The sequence below is a fragment of the Apostichopus japonicus genome, chromosome 11 (genome assembly GCF_037975245.1).
Source record: "Apostichopus japonicus isolate 1M-3 chromosome 11, ASM3797524v1, whole genome shotgun sequence".
Taxonomy (NCBI): Eukaryota; Metazoa; Echinodermata; class Holothuroidea; order Aspidochirotida; family Stichopodidae; genus Apostichopus; species Apostichopus japonicus.
In genome coordinates this window covers 10,737,438-10,761,772 of record NC_092571.1, presented here as the reverse complement: position 1 = coordinate 10,761,772, position 24,335 = coordinate 10,737,438, and the positions used below count along the sequence as shown (strand labels likewise).

The 24,335-nt window shown below is 40.5% G+C and overlaps 1 protein-coding gene across 1 annotated transcript; it reads left to right on the top strand.

Moving 5' to 3' along the window:
- The first annotated feature begins 5,198 nt into the window (after positions 1-5,198).
- LOC139976388 (neurotrypsin-like) lies at positions 5,199-17,257 on the top strand. Its single transcript, XM_071985094.1, has 6 exons — positions 5,199-5,208; positions 12,345-12,578; positions 13,733-13,813; positions 14,302-14,616; positions 15,898-16,227; positions 17,193-17,257. The coding sequence occupies exons 1-6, from the start codon at positions 5,199-5,201 to the stop codon at positions 17,255-17,257; spliced, it is 1,035 nt and encodes a 344-aa protein (XP_071841195.1).
- The last annotated feature ends 7,078 nt before the right edge of the window (positions 17,258-24,335 follow it).

Below are 24,335 nucleotides of genomic sequence, written 5' to 3'. Positions count from 1 at the left end.
ATATTATGAAATTAACCATTCTAGTGACCGTTGCTGGTACTTCTTGAAATGGACACATCGGTTCGTGTTGCTATGTCACTTCGACGCAGGACAATGCACAAACTATGGGGTCATAGCTCAAGTGATGCACGATTCTACCAAGGTTCAACTGTTTTAAGTACATATCCTTTTCTACGTGTAACCGTTTACAGACATATTACTAAAATGTAACTGCTTATGACGGAAACATAGTCTTACTGATAATACCGAATAGACTGCCCGAACCCTCAGTTGTGTTCAAAGTTGAAAGTATAGTCATACATCGCCTATGACGGAGTAAAAACATAGTGTCTTTGTGTGTGTGTGTGTGTGTTTTGCTCATCAGGCCTACTAAGCCCAATGAAATGTATTACGTATACTGAAAAGCAAAAATGAATCAAATATGAAATGTCAAAACTACGCAATAGTATTCGAAAATCACTCCCTACACTACGTTCCTACAGCATGATCACACATGAATTTGTATTTGCGATGTATGTGCTAACCTCGTTCACACACCAGAGGCCAGTTCTTCATAGAGGCAATACCAGCAGTAGGCTATCACGAGTCCTTTATCCACAAGGACCTTTATCCAATAAAAAGGTTGCATACGACAAAAATTGTACTAAAATAAATTTTCAGTTCATTTCCTTGATGTTAATCTGTTTATAAATGCCATGGACACTTAAAAGTCAAATGTCGAAGAAACGAAATATACCTGTAACACACAGAAAAGTGTTTTCTCTCAGTAAAAATCTATGGTATTATTCTACGTGTCAAATTTGACAGATAATTCAAACTTCGCTCTTTAGTTTACACAAGGAGGGGGCATATAAATACGAAATTGAACAGAGTGATAACAGAATCGGAAGTATAAGAGGTTAGGCTAGGATTTTCCATCATGGTTTAAGGCTGTTTTGTGTTATCTTAACTTAATAACTATATATCAACATGTAACGGAGCTGAAGTGTTTCCATCGTGTTAAAAGTAAGTTGGCCTGACGTTTCGATCCTAGCAGGATCTTCTTTAGAGGCTAAATGACAAGTAACAGTAACAGAGGGGACACACACACGCACAGAAAACAGACAGGTTAATGAGCTCGGTGAACACAATGAGATATATGAAAGGGGATTATAAGTAGACAAAGGATGGTAAGAAGAAAGCAACAGGGGAAGAGGAGAGGTAGGAGATAAACAGTGGAGGGACAAAAAGAGGATTAAAGGAACAGGGTAGAATAGAGGGACAAATACAGGAAGGTGTAGAGAAAAGAGGAGGGGAAGAGAGCTGTGAGAAGATGGGTGAAGGGGGGGGGGAGAAGGAGTGGGGGACAGAGAAACAGTTAGTCATGTCCTTCCTGAATGTTCAGCCCATGAGGTTGAATGGTGCGAAGGCGTTGCATCTAGAGCCTCTCTCTGCTGATTCGTACTAGGTCAGGACGGCTACCTAAGGATTCAATTCCCTGTAGGGACATGTCGCTAATGCTATGGTTGGGAAGGTTAAAATGTTCCCCAACTGGGGGCTCAGTCTTCATGGTGTTTACTGTAGATCTGTGACCATAGAATCGTTTCTTGAGGGTGTTTATGGTTTCGCCAACATACTGGAGGCCGAAAACTCTACAAGAGACCAGATAGATGACATTGGTGGTAGTGCAAGTGATGTGACCCTTAGTCTTGTGTGTGAGTTGCATGCTGTGGCTGGTGATGGAATTGGATTCAACAATAACAATGTGGTGGCTGCAGACGATGCATCTCGAAGTACGATCACATTTGAAAGTACCATGCTGAATGGGTGTGGGGTTAGAAGTTAGAGGTGGAACAGCAACACGCACAAGAAGGTCTCGTAGGTTGCGTGGTCGTCTGAAGGCGATAATGGGTTTTTAGGGACGGCTCGTTGAAGTCTATCTGAAGTGAGGAGAATGTTGTGGTTGTTAGAGGTGATTTTCTGAAGAGGAGGAAGATTTGGGTGCAAAGTAACAACCACGGGCAGCTTGCTGTCGCAATCTCGTCCCTTTTTGTCCTTCACTGCCAAAATGGATAATCTGGAAAGGGAGCGGACTCTCTGAATGGCTTCACGCACCCTTCTGGCACTATGGCCCCTGGCAGTTAGGTGTTTTTTCAAAGCATCTGTATGGCGAATGAAAAAGGAATTGTTAGAGCAAATGCGACGAAGACGAATTGCTTCACTGTAGGCAATTCCAGACTTGCAGTGACGGGGATGGCAGCTTGAAGAATGGAGATACTGGTGTGTGTCTGTGGGCTTGGTGTATAAAGTTTGTAGAGAGAGAACTGTGTTCCTTGCGAACAGTCACATCGAGAAAGTTAACCTGTTGGTGAGAGTAATCAGAGGTAAATTTGATGGTGCTGTAGAAAGAATTGATGTGATTGATGAAGGTGAGCAGGCTATCCTCATCACTGGTCCAAACGAAGAAGATGTCATCAATGTAGCGCCACCAGATAAGGGGACGGCAGGGAGCCGTACTGAGCATGCGTTCTTCAAGGCAAGACATAAACAGGCATACAAAGGAAGGAGCCATCCTGGTTCCCATGGCAGTCCCGTGTCTTTGAAGGTAATGCTTGTCCATGAACGTGAAGTTTTGTTTGAGGAGAACCTGTTGCATGAGAACTTTGATGTCAGAGATGGGTGGACAAGGGTGGACCCTCTTAGACAGGGCTGCACACGTGGCTGCGATATCTTCAGCATGAGGGATGTAAGTGTACAGAGAAGTGACGTCAAAAGTACCGATGATGGCTGTACTGGGGATTTGGTTCTTGATATCTTCAAGTTTCCTTAGGAAATCTGGAGTGTTATGGATATAAGAATTAATCTGAGGAACAAGAGGTTTGATGAAGTGGTCCACAAACAAGGAAATCTTCTCGGTGGGGACACATTGCCTGAGATGATAGGCCTACCAGGGTTACCAGGCTTGTGAATTTTGGGTAGGATACAAAACCTGACTGCCTTACAGTCTGTGGGAGAAAGGAAAGAAACAGCCTTCTTAGAGATCTGGTTCCGCTGGTACATATCAGTGATAGTCTGTTTTATCTGCTGGGAGAAAATAACTGTGGGATCAGAATCAAGAAGAGTGTAAATATCACTGTTAATTTTGTGAGTGTACTGGGTTCATTCATCGTCTGTGCAGCATGACTGTAATTCAAGCTTCAGCCTCAGGATATCAACGTTGAGGCTATCTAAAGACGATTGGCAGTGTTTGGTGAGGATGTTGATGAAACGAATGGAGATTCTGTGTAAGAATCGGTTCCACTCTCTCTGAAGTTCTGGAGGGAGTGTTCCTAGTGCTGGTTGGTGTGTAACCTGTAGATCTGAGGGAATAATGCGGGAGAGAGAGAGTAGAACCTGTAGTGGGAAAGATGGAAAGAATAGCGCTGGGATTTCTGCATCAATTTTCTGAGTTTCTGAAACAAAAGAAAATGATGAGACATAGTGAAAGCAGCGGGATGAGTAGATGATAAAAATTAAATGAAAAATGAAACACAAGAATACAAATACAAGTACAAATACAAAGTACAAAGTACAAAGTAGATAAGGAGGATCACCCGAAGGGATACAGTAACAGAGCGGCTGAATATCAAAATAAAATAAAGCTGTTAGCAAACTGCTTATCCACTAGAGAGCCTGTGTAATAGAATGTGTAAAAGTAAGTTGGCCTTACGTTTCGATCCTTGCAGGATCTTCTTCAGAGGCTAAATGACAAGTAACAGTAACAGAAGGGACAAAAGCACACACACAGAATACATACAGGTTAATGAGCACGTTGAACACAATGAGATAGGTGAAAGGGGACAATGGACATAAGTAGACAATGGATGGAAAGAAGACAGCAATAGGGGAAGAGGAGAGGTAGGAGATAAAGAGTGGAGGGACAAAGAGAGGATTAAAGGAACAGGGTAGGGAATAAACTGGAGAGGTTCAAAGACAGAAAGGTGTGGAGAAAAAGGAGGGGAAGAGAGCTGTGAGAAGATGGGTGAAAAGGGGGCGGGAGGGAGAAAGAGTGGGGGACAGAGGAAAATTTAGTCATGTTATTCCTAAATGTTCAGCCCATGAGGTTGAATGGTACGAAGGCGTTGCATCCAGAGCCCCTCTCTGCTGATTCGTACTAGGTCAGGACGGCTACCTAAGGATTCAATCCACTGTAGGGACATGTCGTTAATGGTATAGTTGGGAAGGTTAAAATTTTCGCCAACTTGGGTCTCAGTCTTCATGGTGTTGACTGTGGATCTGTGACCATAGAATCGCTTCTTGAGGGTAGTTTTGGTTTCGCCAACATACCGGATGCCGCAAACTCTACAAGAGATCAGATAAATGACATTGGTGGTAATGCAAGTGATGTGACCCTTAGTCTTTTGTGTGAATTGCATGCTGTGGCTGGTGATGGAATTGGATTCAACAATGTGGTGGCTGCAGACGATGCATCTCGAAGTACGATCGTACCATTCAACCACATGGGCTGAACATTCAGGAAGGACATGAATAACTTTTCCTCTGTCATCCCCTCCTTCTCCCCTTCCCCTTCTCCCCTTCTCCCCTTCTCCCCTTCTCCCCTTCCTTGAGTTGCCAGATGTGTTTAGAGAGTTCCGTTTCTTTCGGTCGTGTCAGAATGATTTGGTCTGGCTGTTGTATCTCTTCTTAAATTCTCCGCTCGCGAGGCCTATGTATTACGCGTTGTCCGTACCTGACGTGACGCGTCGGTGGCTTTGTAAATGACGTCATTTACCAAGCAGTTGCCGCGTAGTAGGTACTGTCTACTTCTCGGCAGTTGCATGTCTTTTCCTTGGAGGGGGGGGGGGGTTGGCTCGTTTCTTTCATGACCTTTGGGTTGTGTGACTTGATGATTTGTTGCATGTTTCTCATACAGCTGTAATTTATTTTGACTGTTGATCTGTTGAAGATTTTGTGTAGCTTGTTGGTCTGTGGGAAGTCCTTGTCGATGAGTTTAAGGAAGTCCGCCCAAACGTTGGTCTTTACGTTTTTGCTGTATTGTGGGTTGTACCATGTGATTTTCCTTGACCTACGTTTCTTGTTCTGTTTGGTGTTTTCGTTTTCCTTGCTTTTGGTATTTGATAGGATAGTTGTATCCAGCTGACCGGAAGGCATGATTGTAGATGGGTGCTGCTTTCTTGAATGTGTCCTAGTTAGATGATAGACCAGAGACTGTTCTTTCGATGGCTCGCGGTATGTTCTTCATGATTGTGGGCGGGTGGTTCGAGTGTTGGCTTATATAGACTGGTTCGTTGTTTGGTTTTCTGTAGGGCTGGTACTCGACGGTATTCATGTTCAAGTGACGTCAAGGAAGTCGACTGTCTTCAAGTTCGTTTGGACAGTGATTTTTAGTCCGCATGTATAGAAAATCTTGATTAGGGCTTTTTCGTATTCTGTCTGCTTTGCTGCCTGAGCATGACCTCATCACTGCTAGCCCATCGTCCCTTTATATTCCAAAGCTAGTGATGTCGCGGATTTTCTCTAGTTCGTTCAAAATGAATAGTCCCACCAATTCACAAACTTCCGCTCCGTCAAACACACCCATTGAGACGTCGAATTGGTTACCCGTGTCGCTCTTCTCCCAAGCCTTGCCCTTGTGATCGTAAAGGAGAAATCGCCTTGCGTGCATGATAGTCTCGTTTCGGTATCCCTGATTCTGGTGTATGCTTTGGCCCATGCTAAACATTTGTGTATGAGATCCTTGCCTATCGAGGGGTTAAACTCAACAATATCGAAGACCAGAAAGGTGAGACTGCTCTTTTCCTGTAAATTGTTGAACCATTCCAGTATACGCTGGTTGTATTTCTCCACTGGTTCACGCTTGTCAGTGATCTGATGTCTATATTAATGCGGTCAAGGATGGCCTTGGCCATTCGTTCCATTTCAGGTTTTGTTGGGTTTATTAGCCTGCATTTTGTGTTATTTTGAAAGTTTTCTATGTGGTCCTTGATTGTCACAAAAGCCGTTTTGGGTCCAGTTTTGTTGATTCGGTTACCTATTTTAATTTTATATTTATTAATATTAATATATATATATATATATATATATATATATATATATATATATAAATGAAAATCGTAATGAGTTGGAAAATCAAGAACAGTGAAAAAACTTTCAGCCTCCACCGGGATTCGAACCACGGGCCTCCCGCTCTGTACGCGGACACCCTAACCACTAGGCTATGGACGCTGATTGTATGTCCAGAGGTTCGAAACCGGTAAGGAAGATTGTAATTCCACTGTAGGCGTTTGTCACCTATATCGAACAATACTAGTTCTGTTTTTGGTGACATATTTTGCCCTACTCTAGAGATCAAACATGATGCCATCCAACTCGAAAATCATTTGTGATTCCTAAAGCCGGATCTCGAAAGAGATACTTTGAACAGACTTTATGTTAATGCAATGGAGGTAAACGACAAAGGCAAATGAATATATATAAATGAAAATCGTAATGAGTTGGAAAATCAAGAACAGTGAAAAAACTTTCAGCCTCCACCGGGATTCGAACCACGGGCCCCCCGCTCTGTACGCGGACACCCTAACCACTAGGCTATGGACGCTGATTGTATGTCCAGAGGTTCGAAACCGGTAAGGAAGATTGTAATTCCACTGTAGGCGTTTGTCACCTATATCGAACAATACTAGTTCTGTTTTTGGTGACATATTTTGCCCTACTCTAGAGATCAAACATGATGCCATCCAACTCGAAAATCATTTGTGATTCCTAAAGCCGGATCTCGAAAGAGATACTTTGAACAGACTTTATGTTAATGCAATGGAGGTAAACGACAAAGGCAAATGAATATATATAAATGAAAATCGTAATGAGTTGGAAAATCAAGAACAGTGAAAAAACTTTCAGCCTCCACCGGGATTCGAACCACGGGCCTCCCGCTCTGTACGCGGACACCCTAACCACTAGGCTATGGACGCTGATTGTATGTCCAGAGGTTCGAAACCGGTAAGGAAGATTGTAATTCCACTGTAGGCGTTTGTCACCTATATCGAACAATACTAGTTCTGTTTTTGGTGACATATTTTGCCCTACTCTAGAGATCAAACATGATGCCATCCAACTCGAAAATCATTTGTGATTCCTAAAGCCGGATCTCGAAAGAGATACTTTGAACAGACTTTATGTTAATGCAATGGAGGTAAACGACAAAGGCAAATGAATATATATAAATGAAAATCGTAATGAGTTGGAAAATCAAGAACAGTGAAAAAACTTTCAGCCTCCACCGGGATTCGAACCACGGGCCTCCCGCTCTGTACGCGGACACCCTAACCACTAGGCTATGGACGCTGATTGTATGTCCAGAGGTTCGAAACCGGTAAGGAAGATTGTAATTCCACTGTAGGCGTTTGTCACCTATATCGAACAATACTAGTTCTGTTTTTGGTGACATATTTTGCCCTACTCTAGAGATCAAACATGATGCCATCCAACTCGAAAATCATTTGTGATTCCTAAAGCCGGATCTCGAAAGAGATACTTTGAACAGACTTTATGTTAATGCAATGGAGGTAAACGACAAAGGCAAATGAATATATATAAATGAAAATCGTAATGAGTTGGAAAATCAAGAACAGTGAAAAAACTTTCAGCCTCCACCGGGATTCGAACCACGGGCCTCCCGCTCTGTACGCGGACACCCTAACCACTAGGCTATGGACGCTGATTGTATGTCCAGAGGTTCGAAACCGGTAAGGAAGATTGTAATTCCACTGTAGGCGTTTGTCACCTATATCGAACAATACTAGTTCTGTTTTTGGTGACATATTTTGCCCTACTCTAGAGATCAAACATGATGCCATCCAACTCGAAAATCATTTGTGATTCCTAAAGCCGGATCTCGAAAGAGATACTTTGAACAGACTTTATGTTAATGCAATGGAGGTAAACGACAAAGGCAAATGAATATATATAAATGAAAATCGTAATGAGTTGGAAAATCAAGAACAGTGAAAAAACTTTCAGCCTCCACCGGGATTCGAACCACGGGCCTCCCGCTCTGTACGCGGACACCCTAACCACTAGGCTATGGACGCTGATTGTATGTCCAGAGGTTCGAAACCGGTAAGGAAGATTGTAATTCCACTGTAGGCGTTTGTCACCTATATCGAACAATACTAGTTCTGTTTTTGGTGACATATTTTGCCCTACTCTAGAGATCAAACATGATGCCATCCAACTCGAAAATCATTTGTGATTCCTAAAGCCGGATCTCGAAAGAGATACTTTGAACAGACTTTATGTTAATGCAATGGAGGTAAACGACAAAGGCAAATGAATATATATAAATGAAAATCGTAATGAGTTGGAAAATCAAGAACAGTGAAAAAACTTTCAGCCTCCACCGGGATTCGAACCACGGGCCTCCCGCTCTGTACGCGGACACCCTAACCACTAGGCTATGGACGCTGATTGTATGTCCAGAGGTTCGAAACCGGTAAGGAAGATTGTAATTCCACTGTAGGCGTTTGTCACCTATATCGAACAATACTAGTTCTGTTTTTGGTGACATATTTTGCCCTACTCTAGAGATCAAACATGATGCCATCCAACTCGAAAATCATTTGTGATTCCTAAAGCCGGATCTCGAAAGAGATACTTTGAACAGACTTTATGTTAATGCAATGGAGGTAAACGACAAAGGCAAATGAATATATATAAATGAAAATCGTAATGAGTTGGAAAATCAAGAACAGTGAAAAAACTTTCAGCCTCCACCGGGATTCGAACCACGGGCCTCCCGCTCTGTACGCGGACACCCTAACCACTAGGCTATGGACGCTGATTGTATGTCCAGAGGTTCGAAACCGGTAAGGAAGATTGTAATTCCACTGTAGGCGTTTGTCACCTATATCGAACAATACTAGTTCTGTTTTTGGTGACATATTTTGCCCTACTCTAGAGATCAAACATGATGCCATCCAACTCGAAAATCATTTGTGATTCCTAAAGCCGGATCTCGAAAGAGATACTTTGAACAGACTTTATGTTAATGCAATGGAGGTAAACGACAAAGGCAAATGAATATATATAAATGAAAATCGTAATGAGTTGGAAAATCAAGAACAGTGAAAAAACTTTCAGCCTCCACCGGGATTCGAACCACGGGCCTCCCGCTCTGTACGCGGACACCCTAACCACTAGGCTATGGACGCTGATTGTATGTCCAGAGGTTCGAAACCGGTAAGGAAGATTGTAATTCCACTGTAGGCGTTTGTCACCTATATCGAACAATACTAGTTCTGTTTTTGGTGACATATTTTGCCCTACTCTAGAGATCAAACATGATGCCATCCAACTCGAAAATCATTTGTGATTCCTAAAGCCGGATCTCGAAAGAGATACTTTGAACAGACTTTATGTTAATGCAATGGAGGTAAACGACAAAGGCAAATGAATATATATAAATGAAAATCGTAATGAGTTGGAAAATCAAGAACAGTGAAAAAACTTTCAGCCTCCACCGGGATTCGAACCACGGGCCTCCCGCTCTGTACGCGGACACCCTAACCACTAGGCTATGGACGCTGATTGTATGTCCAGAGGTTCGAAACCGGTAAGGAAGATTGTAATTCCACTGTAGGCGTTTGTCACCTATATCGAACAATACTAGTTCTGTTTTTGGTGACATATTTTGCCCTACTCTAGAGATCAAACATGATGCCATCCAACTCGAAAATCATTTGTGATTCCTAAAGCCGGATCTCGAAAGAGATACTTTGAACAGACTTTATGTTAATGCAATGGAGGTAAACGACAAAGGCAAATGAATATATATAAATGAAAATCGTAATGAGTTGGAAAATCAAGAACAGTGAAAAAACTTTCAGCCTCCACCGGGATTCGAACCACGGGCCTCCCGCTCTGTACGCGGACACCCTAACCACTAGGCTATGGACGCTGATTGTATGTCCAGAGGTTCGAAACCGGTAAGGAAGATTGTAATTCCACTGTAGGCGTTTGTCACCTATATCGAACAATACTAGTTCTGTTTTTGGTGACATATTTTGCCCTACTCTAGAGATCAAACATGATGCCATCCAACTCGAAAATCATTTGTGATTCCTAAAGCCGGATCTCGAAAGAGATACTTTGAACAGACTTTATGTTAATGCAATGGAGGTAAACGACAAAGGCAAATGAATATATATAAATGAAAATCGTAATGAGTTGGAAAATCAAGAACAGTGAAAAAACTTTCAGCCTCCACCGGGATTCGAACCACGGGCCTCCCGCTCTGTACGCGGACACCCTAACCACTAGGCTATGGACGCTGATTGTATGTCCAGAGGTTCGAAACCGGTAAGGAAGATTGTAATTCCACTGTAGGCGTTTGTCACCTATATCGAACAATACTAGTTCTGTTTTTGGTGACATATTTTGCCCTACTCTAGAGATCAAACACGATGCCATCCAACTCGAAAATCATTTGTGATTCCTAAAGCCGGATCTCGAAAGAGATACTTTGAACAGACTTTATGTTAATGCAATGGAGGTAAACGACAAAGGCAAATGAATATATATAAATGAAAATCGTAATGAGTTGGAAAATCAAGAACAGTGAAAAAACTTTCAGCCTCCACCGGGATTCGAACCACGGGCCTCCCGCTCTGTACGCGGACACCCTAACCACTAGGCTATGGACGCTGATTGTATGTCCAGAGGTTCGAAACCGGTAAGGAAGATTGTAATTCCACTGTAGGCGTTTGTCACCTATATCGAACAATACTAGTTCTGTTTTTGGTGACATATTTTGCCCTACTCTAGAGATCAAACATGATGCCATCCAACTCGAAAATCATTTGTGATTCCTAAAGCCGGATCTCGAAAGAGATACTTTGAACAGACTTTATGTTAATGCAATGGAGGTAAACGACAAAGGCAAATGAATATATATAAATGAAAATCGTAATGAGTTGGAAAATCAAGAACAGTGAAAAAACTTTCAGCCTCCACCGGGATTCGAACCACGGGCCTCCCGCTCTGTACGCGGACACCCTAACCACTAGGCTATGGACGCTGATTGTATGTCCAGAGGTTCGAAACCGGTAAGGAAGATTGTAATTCCACTGTAGGCGTTTGTCACCTATATCGAACAATACTAGTTCTGTTTTTGGTGACATATTTTGCCCTACTCTAGAGATCAAACATGATGCCATCCAACTCGAAAATCATTTGTGATTCCTAAAGCCGGATCTCGAAAGAGATACTTTGAACAGACTTTATGTTAATGCAATGGAGGTAAACGACATACATTTATATATATATATATATATATATATATATATATATATATATATATATAAATAAATGAAAATCGTAATGAGTTGGAAAATCAAGAACAGTGAAAAAACTCTCAGCCTCCACCGGATTTCGAACCACGGGCCTTCCGCTCTGTACGCGGACACCCTAACCACTAGGCTATGGACGCTGATTGCACGTCCAGAGGCCCGAAACCGGCAAGGAAGGTCGTTATTCCACTGTAGGCGTTTGTCACCTGTATCGAACGATACTAGTTCTGTTTTTGGTGACATATTTTACCTTACTCTAGAGATCAAACATGATGCTGACCAACTCGAAATCATTTGTGATTCCTAAAGCCGGACCTCGAAAGAGATACTTAGAACAGACTACATATATATATATATATATAGATATATATAGGGGTTATAGGCTAATCTAGTGCATCGTTCGAAATCAAATGGTGTCATCAAAAGTAATGCTAATTGCAGCGTTAATCAAACTTTTATTATATGTCTCTAAAAACAAGCATTAGTCATTGCTTGCTCGTGCTGGTATCACGTCTCTCCCCGAGTTTTGTTTCACTACAAATATGAATAACATGTCAAGCTGTCCGCCCACGTAGTAATTCATACAATTATTCATATGAGAAGAGGAAGGGTAAGAACAGCAGCATCAATTAACAATTATACAAGATAAGTAATAACTTGATGGCACTAGTATAGAAATAGATTTGTAGAAAAACACTATTGGTGTGTATAATATTACTGCTACCAAAAGTATAATCCTATTGTATCAGCAACTAAAGGGATCACAGGCGTTATTCAACTACAGTTGTTATAAGTCTTAATTCATGGGTCTGGAAGGATAGTGACAAAATGGATTAAGCATGCGATCTCTTATATACACTCCTAGATACGACTAAGATACGAAATACTGAACAGAATAAAACATGGTAATATCAGCAAGTCATTTCACCAATAGTATAAAGCGTTCTATTACAATTACAATTTTGTGTTATTAGAGTAACCAAGAATAAGTGTATTTCCATACGTACCATCTGTTCTCAGCTGCTGGACAAGTTCGCCTTCGTGATGGTGGTTACTACTACGGGAGAGTGGAAATCTACTGTGATGGACAATGGGGAACAGTATGTGACGACTTTTGGGAATCACAGGACGCCAATGTTGTTTGTCGTCAATTAGGCATTCTATCAGCCGTCGCTGCTCGTGGCTCATTTTGCTCAATGGAGTTGAATACGTTGGTTACGAGACAGGACTGGAGTACTGCTCCAATGAAGGATGGTATAGTCACAATTTTGTTCACTGGGAGGATGCTGGTGTAGAATGTTTAACCGATAAACTATTTATACATATACAATGCTGATTTACTGTTAAGGGTGACTGACACAATGATATATTAGACAGTTTGGCTACTAGGAGAGTATACGGTATAGCAAAGAGTTTAGCGTCACCAATATATACCCAATATAAGATAAAAGTTGCTTGTTGCGGTATTTTGTGGGTGTTTGGTGCGTTTCCTGCATGGCAAAGTGAGACCAGTTACAGGAAAAGCAAGTCAAATAACCTAAGTAGCGTAGTGTCTTTAATTGTATTGGAAGGGTGGGGTGGGCTGATGTAAACTCTCGTCCCAGAACAAAGAAGCATTCTTACCTAAATCATGACGCGGTGTCTCGGTTTCAGTAGGACATGTCCGTTGTATGTTACATGTTCTACATAAACGTATTTCCAGGCTTCCAACTTCTCATTCACTTACTGTTATCTGTGACTAGCTAATCCCCGACATGTAATATAGTTGGGATAAGATAATGTATGCTGTGGATAATTTGTGCAAGAATTATTCTAAACTTGCATCTCACCTCACAAACCATGTGGCACTGAACTGAACTGTGGGGTGGGGTTAACTCTCATCCCAGAAGGAAGGAACACTTTTACCTAATTCATGACGCTGTTTGACGATTTCAGTAGCACATGTTGGTTGTATGAAAAAAAACCTGAACTGAACTTGTTGGATTAGTGAGCATAAGTGGGCACAATGAGGTAACACATTTTAATAGGGTGTACATATGGTGTATTTATTGTATGATGTCAGCCTCTGAAAAGTTATACCGTATTAACAAATGTTATATACAAAATGTCGTGTGGAAATGTCTCCTAAACTGTCAGCCTGATAGCTGTGAAATTTAGTATATGCGTAGGGCCTACCTTACTCCCTATCTATTATTTGCCGGTTGTGCAATATGTTAGTATTTGAAACAAACTATTCAAATTATATATTTATGTATTAAGTATGCTTTATTTATTGTTTTCCCCTCCCAGTTTTAATCGGGGAAGGGGGGTGCAGAATATCTGACACTTCATGGTAGGCTTTGCAAATGAGAATTTCTAACCTCACTGATTTTCGTTATCAATGATGCTTTTTACTTTTCCCTCTTCAGGTATTTACATGACATCTCCATTACCATGGGAGACCAACGGTGGAGTCAGACTGATGGGAGGATCAAGGTCAAATGAGGGACGTGTGGAGATATATTATAATGGAACATGGTAAACAGTCTGCGATGCCTGGGATAACCCAGACGTCACAGTAGTCTGTCGACAACTTGGATACTCAGAACCTGCACAGGCAGTATAGGTGATGCTTACTTTGGTTCTGTGTATGGTGGTATATATATATATATATATATATATATATATATATATTTATATATATATATATATATATATATATATATATATATATATATATATATATATATATATATATAGCTATTAGCCTTATATTAATGCATTGTTTATAAAGATCGACAAGAAGTGATGCATTGACTTGAAAACATTTGACTTAAGAAATGATTGAGGTATACCATGTGACTAAGAACGATTTGGTTTTCTACCTGAAAAATCTGCAAGGTGAATCTAGTAATAAACTAATCGGCAAATTGATCATTGTCCGTAACATATACATGATTGTGATGAATAAATAAGTAGATTCTCCTTGTAAAATCAGAATATGGTAGGGTTCGACTAGCTGACGGATCCGTGCCAACTGAAGGCAGAGTTGAGATTTTCTATAACAATGAATGGAGAACGATTTGTGACGATCATTGGCAACGAGAAGATGCTGAAGTTATCTGCAGGCAGTTAGGATATAGTGACGTGGATGAATTATACGACAAGGCTTACTTTGGTGAAGGATATGGTCCAATAATGGAACAAATGAATTGTGATGGAGATGAAGCTCACTGGCAGCAATGCTCATATAATACGTGGAACACACCTTACTGTGAACACTATGAAGACGTGGGTGTAAGATGTCTTTCAGGTACGTTTTCAGCGTTGTCTTTCAAAGTTGAGCTAACACTGTAAATTGGACAGCCACTCGTGAAATGTAAGACATAATCCATTCGGCTGCCCCCCCCCCATATGCCTATGAAGCTGCTTAGCGTTGTAAAATAACTGCATCCCAGGCCAACCTCTATACTGTTCAAGATCAAACTATACTAGGTGTGAAACGTAAAATAGCGTGAAGATTCGATTTGGTGGGAACAAGACAAACTAGACGGTCAAGATTTGGTTTTCATTTTAGTGAAAGTTGTCAAACATTGTTAAAGGAATTGTTCTTTATTTCATAAATGATACTGCCAGGAAGATCAATCTTTATAAAGTAATATTTCTCTTTACATTTACATTTTTATCAGTGTTGTGTATTATGTATCAATAGGTTTCGAAGGGGATGTCCGCCTAAAAAATGGTTACTCTATTAATTCTGGAAGAGTGAAGGTTTTCACCTAGGAGAATGGGGCATTTGTGATGAATATTGGTTCTATGATGATGCCACCGTCATATGTCGCAAGCTGGGATATAGTGGTTTCGATACCTATTTCAATGGAGTACGGTTTGGTCAAGGATCTGGGCCAATAGTGGGCTATATTAGTTTCAACGGAACAGAATGGTACTGACAAGGTTGTTATTTCAATAACTGGGCAACTTCCAGATGTAGCCACAGTCAGGATGCTGCACTCACGTGCTCTACTTTTGGTATGTTAACATAAACTATACTAATTTAAAGGATAATTCTTTTACTTTCTAGAAAACCCCTTTTTTTCTGTCCTTTCATTTTTACCGGTCGCTTCCCTGTATCACTGACAGTAAGACGAACAATACACATACACCCAATACGACAGTTTTTAGTAGTGTGATGAGTTATTCAAGTAACGTTTATGTAAATCATCAAATCCAAATTGATGGAACGGCATACAATAATCCAAACAAGTAAGTCTAGAGCTCTAGGCAGCTACTTACTCTCAAGAAATTGATGAATAAGTGGGCTCCATGGATAATGACGTATATATATATATATATATATATATATATATATATACGTCATTATCCATGGAGCCCACTTATTCATTAACGGCTTGGATATTTATATATTCGATGATAGTTTAAAACAAGTTTAGAAGTCGTAGTATGTTCTGTTGGATGATTTACGTGTGTGTCGTGGGACTACATCGTGCAGGGACATGTACCCAACACGTAGTCTCAAGTTTTATTCGGATGTCATTAAATAAAGATTGAGACATCGTTTTCTCTTCATTAAAAGAATCTCCCATCGAAGGCAGCTTAAGACTTGTAGATGGTTATTCGGTATATTCTGGACGTATTGAAATCTATCACTATGGAGAATGGGGTACAGTCTGTGATGATGATTGGGAAGAGGACGACGCCCAGGTTGCATGCAGACAACTTGGGTACCCTACTGTTGACAGCTATGGTGGTAGCGCCAACTATGGCGAGGGATCTGGTCCTATTATGTTGGACGACGTTAGATGTGATGGGTCTGAATATATGCTTACCCAAGGCAGTCACAATGGTTGGTATCAGCATAATTGCGAACATGGAGAAGATGCATGGGTGAATTGTCAAATTCCAGGTAAGATCAGTCGCTTCAATCTTTATATGGCTTTAAAACTCTGGAAGTGTGTTGATCATCGATTTTTCATTGATGTTCGTCCAGCGTTACCACTAACCCTATGACCCATAATCTTTTTTATTATTGTACAGAATTAAGTTGTATTATGTTTAATGTTGATTTTAGTAACAGCATTCAGGTGTAAATTTCATTCGTTCGTTGTCTGCATTCTGCATACACCGTAAATTCATCGTGCATAAGATTTTCTTCATGTTTGTGTTTGGTTTCGATGACAATCGTAACCTATGCAGTGCAGGCGGAAAGTGTGTGTATGTGTGTGTGTGTATGTATGTGTGTTGGGTGTGTGAGTATATATGTGTGTGTGACGCCTCTCTTGTGAACACGATATCTCAAGTAGGGAAGCTTGAACCAATCTAATATTTGGTGTATATGAGTACCACATTTAGTAGATATGCCCAATTGTTTTTGGTGCCTGTCAAGAACCAAAATATTGAAACAAGCAATAACTCCCATTGAAAGGGTCCGACATGATTTATATTCTGGGAGTAGTTATGAATGGGGTAAGGGATCGTTTCAAAATATAACGGTCATGTGATCCAAGGTCAACAAAGGTCAATCAGGGGTCAAAAACTAGTATTTTTGCAATAACTTGAGAACCAAATGTCCATAAAGGTTGGGATTTTTGGACAGACTGCACATCATCAAGGGAATTTTTTTTTTATCAAAACCATTAGGTCATCCAATGTCATTCAAGGTTGCTTATGTGCAAAAAACTGCCAAATTATGCTACGTATTGCAACAACTTCTAGTCAAAAATCTGACATGGCTGATATATTGAGACAAGTTATAAATGAAGTAGGGGCATATTTTCCAAAATAACCGTGATGTGATCCAAGGTCACCAAAGGTCAATTATGGGTCAAAATGTGTTTTTATGGCAATTACTTGTGAAATTACCACTGACAGGGTCCGACATGGTTGATATTTTGAGACTCGTTGTGAATGGGGCAAGGGATCGTTTCCAAACATAACGGTTATATAATCCAAGGTCAACAAAGGTCAATCAGGGGTCAAAAACTAGTATTTTTGCAATAACTTGAGAACCAAACGTCCATAAAGGTTGGGATTTTAAGACAGAGTGCACATCATCAGGGGGAACATTTTTGATGGAAACCCTTAGGTCATCCAAGGTCATTCAAGGTTGCTTATGTGCAAAACACTGCCAAATTAGGCTACGTTTTGCAACAACTTCTAGTCACGAAGTCAGACATGGCTGATATATTAGGACAAGTTGTAAATGAAGTAGGGGCACGTTTTCCAAAATAATCGTGATGTGATCCAAGGTCACCAAAGGTCAATTATGGGTCAAAATGTGTTTTTATGGCAATAACTTGTGAAACTACCACTGACAGGGTCCGACATGGTTAATATTTTGAGACTAGTTGTGAATGGGGCAAGGGATCGTTTCCAAACATAACGGTTATATAATCCAAGGTCAACAAAGGTCAATCAGGGGTCAAAAACTAAAGTTTTTACCACAGTAAATACTGGATCGTGCTTACAAATCTGATAAATCGGTAGCATGTGCTATTAGGTTTACTTTAAGAACTGAGGATATGTGTAATCCCAACTAGATCAACGACGTACCTGAACTGCATGTAATATATACGAACAAGATTGGCTAAACGCGATGTTAACAATAACTCTCAATGCAAAGTCTACACAATGTAGAAAAAGAAACTTGAATTTGATTTTTTTTTTATTTACTTAAATATCCCCCACAGAGTAAACTTAAGTAAATGCCTCTGTGTAAATAGTAAACTCCCTATCGTACAAGGAAGGTCCAAAAAGTTGCTTTTCATGAAAGCTTGTGTGTGTTATGCAGTTATTGCAATGTAACCATATTGGTATCCCCTTTCACACGGGAAGCACCATTTTCAAGTGTTCTGAGGACGTAATTCACCCCTTTCCCCTTAAAAGATATATATACACATTATCATTTTCAAAGTTCCTATTAAAAACAAATTGAAAACGGGGTTTATGATCAACGGTAATTACTTGAATTTTGGGATACAATTGAAAAGGATAAGTTCATTATCGTCCCATTTCTGCCCTACCCTGTCTGTCAAAGATCTCAGAAAGACTAATGTACGATAGAAATTATTAGCTACTTCAAAAAATATAATATAGGCCCTGCTGCCAAATTGTCAATATCACTTCCGACCCTGGCCGCTCTACAGAACTTGCTCTTATAGACACCATGGTCAAACTCAACAAAGCTTCAGTTAAAAATGAAAATTCCCTTGGGATTTTACTCTACCTGTCAATAACCTTTGACACCATTGATCATGAAATTCTCCTTATTAAAGTAGAACATTATGGTTTCAGAGGGGTCTCACATAACTGGATTAGAAGCTATACTCAGTATCTAACAGAGAGCGATTCACTTCCTTGAAGGGCGTTAACCCAGAACTAAGAAAGGTAAAATGTGGTGTTCCTCAAGGTTCCATTCTGGGACCCCGTCTCTTCATCGTGTATATTAATGACTTGACTTATGTATCTAAGAATGCTTCACTTGTCTTGTTTGCTGATGACACGAATATCTTCTTCAGTGACTGTAACCCACATCGTCTGGAGAAACTGGTGTATGTCGTGAACTTAAGCTATATATTTATTGGTTTGCTGTAAATAAACTCTCACTGAATGTGGCAAAAATGAGTTATAGATGGTCTTCAATGACCTAACCAGCAAGGGTAGTTTTGAGTTGAATATTTCCATCGATTTTAATCTTTGTAACATGTTGATAATATTTTAAATTCTTCGGAGCCTATATTGATTCTATTAGCTATCGTGGGAGCGATCATATTTTTAATGTTGCATCTCAGATTGCTAAAGTCGTTGGTAAGCTAGGAACATCGAGGTAAATGAATCTGGAGAAACTATCACACGGTAAATACGCGCGAACGCGCGTACCATGCATGGAAGGTCATGTGATGTGTTCCAGGGTGGTACTAATATATTACTCTCCCCTTTACGCATGATGATTTCACCCAACTAGTACGTAAATGTGGATGCGTGCTTAGAGCAGCAGACGACACCCGTTACCTATAGCAATAACCGTGCCTGTAGCCTAACGTAATAGCTATATTCCCGTCGAGCAGCATTAGGCTCTCTTCCATGGAGAATTCCGTGGTTGCACAGAACTAAACATTTCCCCACATTTCCCATTTCTACATTCACTTATAGCAAGTATAGTAATAACGTTAGTCCATTTGAGACAAAGCTTGCCCCTGGAGCTGTAGTAATAAGTAAGATCTATTATATAGAAGGCCTCCCTTCATTCAAGAGAATAAGGTTGAACGTTAGCATATAAGCACTATTTCGTAGGCCTGAAGTACCAGTACCTTCTTACGCCGTTAGTTCCCATGTCCGATCCGTCTTGGTGCAAATCTTTCACGAAGTCACTAACACTGTTCTCGAACTGCTACAGAGAAATATCAGTTTGGTACCACCCTGGAACACATCACATGACCCTCCATGCATGGTACGCGCGCGCCCAATTGACATGAATCCTCCATATTCATTTACCTCGATGGCTAGGAAGGCTGAAGGATGCATGTGCTCACTAGAAATGTTTTCCGCACAATCTATGTTACTTTCTCTCTCCACCTTAGCTATACTGTACGGTTATTTAGTCTAGTGCTAGTCATTCTCAACTGAATAGGCTAAATATTCTACAAGATGTGCTATCAGACACGTCACTTTTTCCAAAACCACGTGACCACCTAAATCATTTATTAAAGTCACTGAACCTATAATGAAACTTACTAACATAACAAACGCCAGTATTGCTATTTTAACCTATCGCATTCACGACGGGCTTTTACCTGATTACTTTTCAAACTAATTTACACACACTTCTTAATCCACAATACTTGAAAGTCTACATTCCTGCATCAAGACACCATCCAAACTTCTTCACAATGTAAAACTCTCCGTAACCTCCCTTATTCTGTAACCGCTAAGCTTGCAAGCATTCAATCTTTTAGAAAAACCGTCTTGCGTTATCTTGTTGACAGCTGTACTTTTAAGTGCAAGTCCAATTCTTGTTTTCATTTTGCAGTACTTGGATTGATTTTGTAGAATGTATTGTTATACATATCTCTTATATCAACTTGTTGTTAATTTATCATGGGGGAGGAAGGGGAGTGGGGTTTAATGGGAGTTAATTGGGGATTGTTTTTTTCTTTGTGGTTTTAACATAGCTGTCTCTCTCCTGCTAGTCTTCGTAGTTATTCATATTTTCGATTTTGTGTGTGTGTATTATATACAAAATGGAGTGCCAACTTCAAGCCTTTGGCGGGCCATCAGTCTCGATTTAAACTGGTGTTTAAATTACTATATCAGGCGCTTATCCAGGGGGGTCGTTGGGGGCGCGCGCCCCCGGGTAAGGAAAAGAGGAGAGAAAAAAGAAAAGAAAAAAGGGAAAAAGAGGGGGGAAAAGAAAAGGAGGAGAGGAAGGAAGGGAAATAAAAAAGAAGAAAGAGAGAAAAGGGAGAAAAAGAGGGAGTAAAAGATAAACGCCAAGACCTCGGGAAGAGAAAGAGGAACAGTTATAATAACAGCGCTGATAGCTATTATATACATAGAGCAGCCAGTTACAGATCGAGGATTACGGAGGGGACGTGCGCCTCACCCTACCCCTTACACCGACAACTCCGTTTTTGAGGTTCCATTTTTTCTCTCACACTAATGTATCTATATATACTATTTATAGTCTATCATAACGCGTGTGTGTGTATGGACGCCTTAAACAATTGTACAATTGTGCTATGGAACCAACTGTGGCTGGTCTTGAATGCAACCGAGTCGTCGGGGAACATGACGCATGACGCCCCCCCCCCCCGAGCAAATTTTCTTTATGATATCGCTATAGTAATTTCAAAATAGACAATGATTAGATGCAACTTGGCATGGGAAGTGTCGTTCCAGCGATCTGGGAGGCATTTTCGGCCAAAATTTTCTTGTACGCTTCGCGCCAACTTATGGTGGCGCTACGCTTAGATAGTTTGCCTACAGGCTTTGCCCTCCCTTGGCAAATTACTCGCTACACGCCTGTTCGAATTTGTAAAGCAAAGAGCAGATATCACATCATATCAGTGAGCATGAAAATGCATGTTCCAGGATGAACAGCCACAAAACTGTCTATGTGTGTAGTCAAAGGCCTAGTAGCCCAATTGGATTTGGGGGCTGTAACGACTTGCCCGAAAAATATAACCAAAATTTTTCGCGCCCTTCGCGCGCGTCCCACATGTTAAACAAACAGTTAACTCCCTTCTCCGCGCTACTCGTCAACGATACGGTCAGTGTCAGTCAGACAACCCATCCTCCGCGACTGCACATTTGTTCCGAACATTTTTCGATACATTTGTACCCACTGGCACTCACTTCACAAACTTATTACTCACTCTGGCTATGCAAGTAAGGAACTGAGTATTAGTTATCTGCTTGAAGGCTACATAGACTACTAACTACAAAAGCTATGTTAATGTCTAAAGGGGGAAAACCTTTTATTTCAACAAATTATTTTCGACGACATTGTGAATTACCAAAAAATTACAGTGCTTTTTCCTAGCGCGCTCAACATTATCCTCTTTGGGGTGGGGGGGGGGGGGCGGGAGAGCGGGGCTATTTATCACTCACATAAAAAATATGTTCGATTGTTCACTTCAATCCAATCCATCTGAGCAATTGAAATATTTTCTGCAAAATGTTTAATTGACAACTTATCGTATCTCGTCAATTCAACATTTTCTGCAAAATGTTCGATTGTTCCCTTCATTCCATCTGAGCAATTGCAAAATATCCTGCAAAATGTTTAACTGACAACTTATCGTATGTCGTCAATTCAACATTTTCTGTATTTTTTTTTTAATTGTTCACTTTATTCCAACTGAGCATTTGGAATGAAATGAACAATTAAACATTTGCAGAAAAATGTCCAATTGACGAGATATGATAAGTTGTCAATTAAACATTTTGAAAGAAACTGGTTTAATTGCTCAGTTAAAGCAATTTAGCATTCCAATTTTTCTGATTGTTGAAGAAACATATCTTGTTATCTAAACAATTTACTGAAAAAATGACAACTCTTATGGGGCAAATTTTTCCTATGTTGATGGCACTTTTAAGCTTCCGTAGATCAGCATTAAGCAATGATAAACCATAGAGACAATATATATCCTGAACTTACTTGAATCGAGCGATCAGGGTCAACCCAACCTATAGCAAAATGAGTACATCAATAAACCGAATTGAAGCTGACTGGTTGTACAGTAGTACTATTAGGCGTTTTTTTCGAAGTCGAGCATTCGAAGTCGTTCGAAGTTTTGTATGGTGGAGTATAAGGATCGCGAGACACAATTTCTCAAGGTGGCAAGGAAAACGTGGTAATATGACTAATTTTTATGTCATTCACAATCACAGGAATATATGAATAGTCCGACTGTCGCACTCCAATTTTCCAAGTATCGTCATTTTTACCAAGCTTGGGGTGAGACACCCCCACCCCCCATAGGCGTACGAGGCGGGGGGCAGGGGGGCAGACTGCCCCCTCCCCCCAAATTTCCAGAGGACAAGAAATTCGGGCAATAGTCCTGAATAATAGTCCTATAAGAGGAGAAAAAAATATATATATATATATATATTTTTTTTTTTAGGCTGCCCGAATTTTTCAGGACTTTTGCCCGAATTTCTTGTCATCTGGAATATAAATATGCAGTAGCTTGCCCGAATCTTTTTCAAATTTTTGCCCGACAATTCCATGATTTTCTTTATTCAGCATCATTATGCCCGAGTATTTCCGTGTAACACCACCGTAAGCGCAGTTCATCTGGGCTACCACGCTTTTTGCAAGATCAATTTTTTTCTAACTAGTCAATTGTTTACCTGGACCAAGGGCGGCGGAACCGGGGGGCACAGGGGCACGTGCCCCCCCCCCCCACTTTTCCTCAGGTTAAAAATGTGCCTTTTTTCTATATAAAAATTGAGGTGCCTCAAGTTAGCAAGAGGCCAGGGAACCATAATGAACACTCGGGAAGGGCCGTTTCCGGCCATCTGAGGGGTTTGTAAAACCAAAAAATTTTATAGTACGCTCCGCGCCAACCGATGGTGGCGTTCCGCTCAGATAGTCGTGCATACAACTTTGCAAATCCTGGCTAAGCCCGTGACTTTTAATGAATCTCTGTGGGTCAAGCTTAAAACTATTTCGAATGGAAAATTTGTTAAGATATTAACAAGAAAAAAACAGTCTAATTCGGAAGATTCCTACATTAGCAACTAGCATGATTTCACCTCATTTTTTCTCAAGAGAAAACTTGTTCCTTGTTTCCCAATTTGCGTATTGGATATTGCAGTGCTAGTATGCATATTTTTCTTTAGGGGGGGGGGGGGGGCGTTGATGGAGTGATGTGTATACACAAATAAGATAATACAATAAGAGTTATAAAGGGTACTAAATATAGGGCTGCATCAGTCCAATCGAATTTCTGCAAAGTGCCCTTTGATGTAGGTGCCCCCCAGATTAAAAGTGCTTCCGCCGCCCTTGACCTGGATATCCCCAACATGAGTGTATATAGAAGAAACATTTTCTTTTTCATGGATGGTGGGGGGGGGGGGTGCCTACAAGCATAGAAGTACGGATTTATCATATTCTTTGTTATATTTTATACTTTTTTTGTGAGACAAATTGCAGTCTCACCCGACACAGCGACATTATCCCGCTTACGTGTCGTTGAACAATGTTTGTTTTTCTGGAGGTAGCTGAGTACTGTGTTAAAATAATAAATAAGGTAACTAAATAGGAGCTTAAAAAATATAATGTCCCATTTTTCCCCTTCAAAGTGATGTTACCATTTTTTCTTCTTCTAATATACCAAATTTTTTGGGAAGTGTAAATTTCTAAAACCTTTTATTTTAAAATAAAGAATGTTTAGATGCAACTTGCAAGGCCTCAGAAGTGCCGTTTCCGGCAATCTGAGAGGCATTGTGTTCCCAAAATTTTCTTGTACGCTACGCGCCAACCGATGGTGGCGCTCCGCTTAGATAGTG

Coding starts and splice junctions, on each gene's coding strand:
- LOC139976388 (XM_071985094.1), top strand. Junction 12,579..13,732: donor TACTGCTCCAATGAAGGATG/GTATAGTCACAA, acceptor TTCCCTCTTCAG/GTATTTACATGACATCTCCA. Junction 13,814..14,301: donor ATCAAGGTCAAATGAGGGAC/GTGTGGAGATAT, acceptor TTGTAAAATCAG/AATATGGTAGGGTTCGACTA.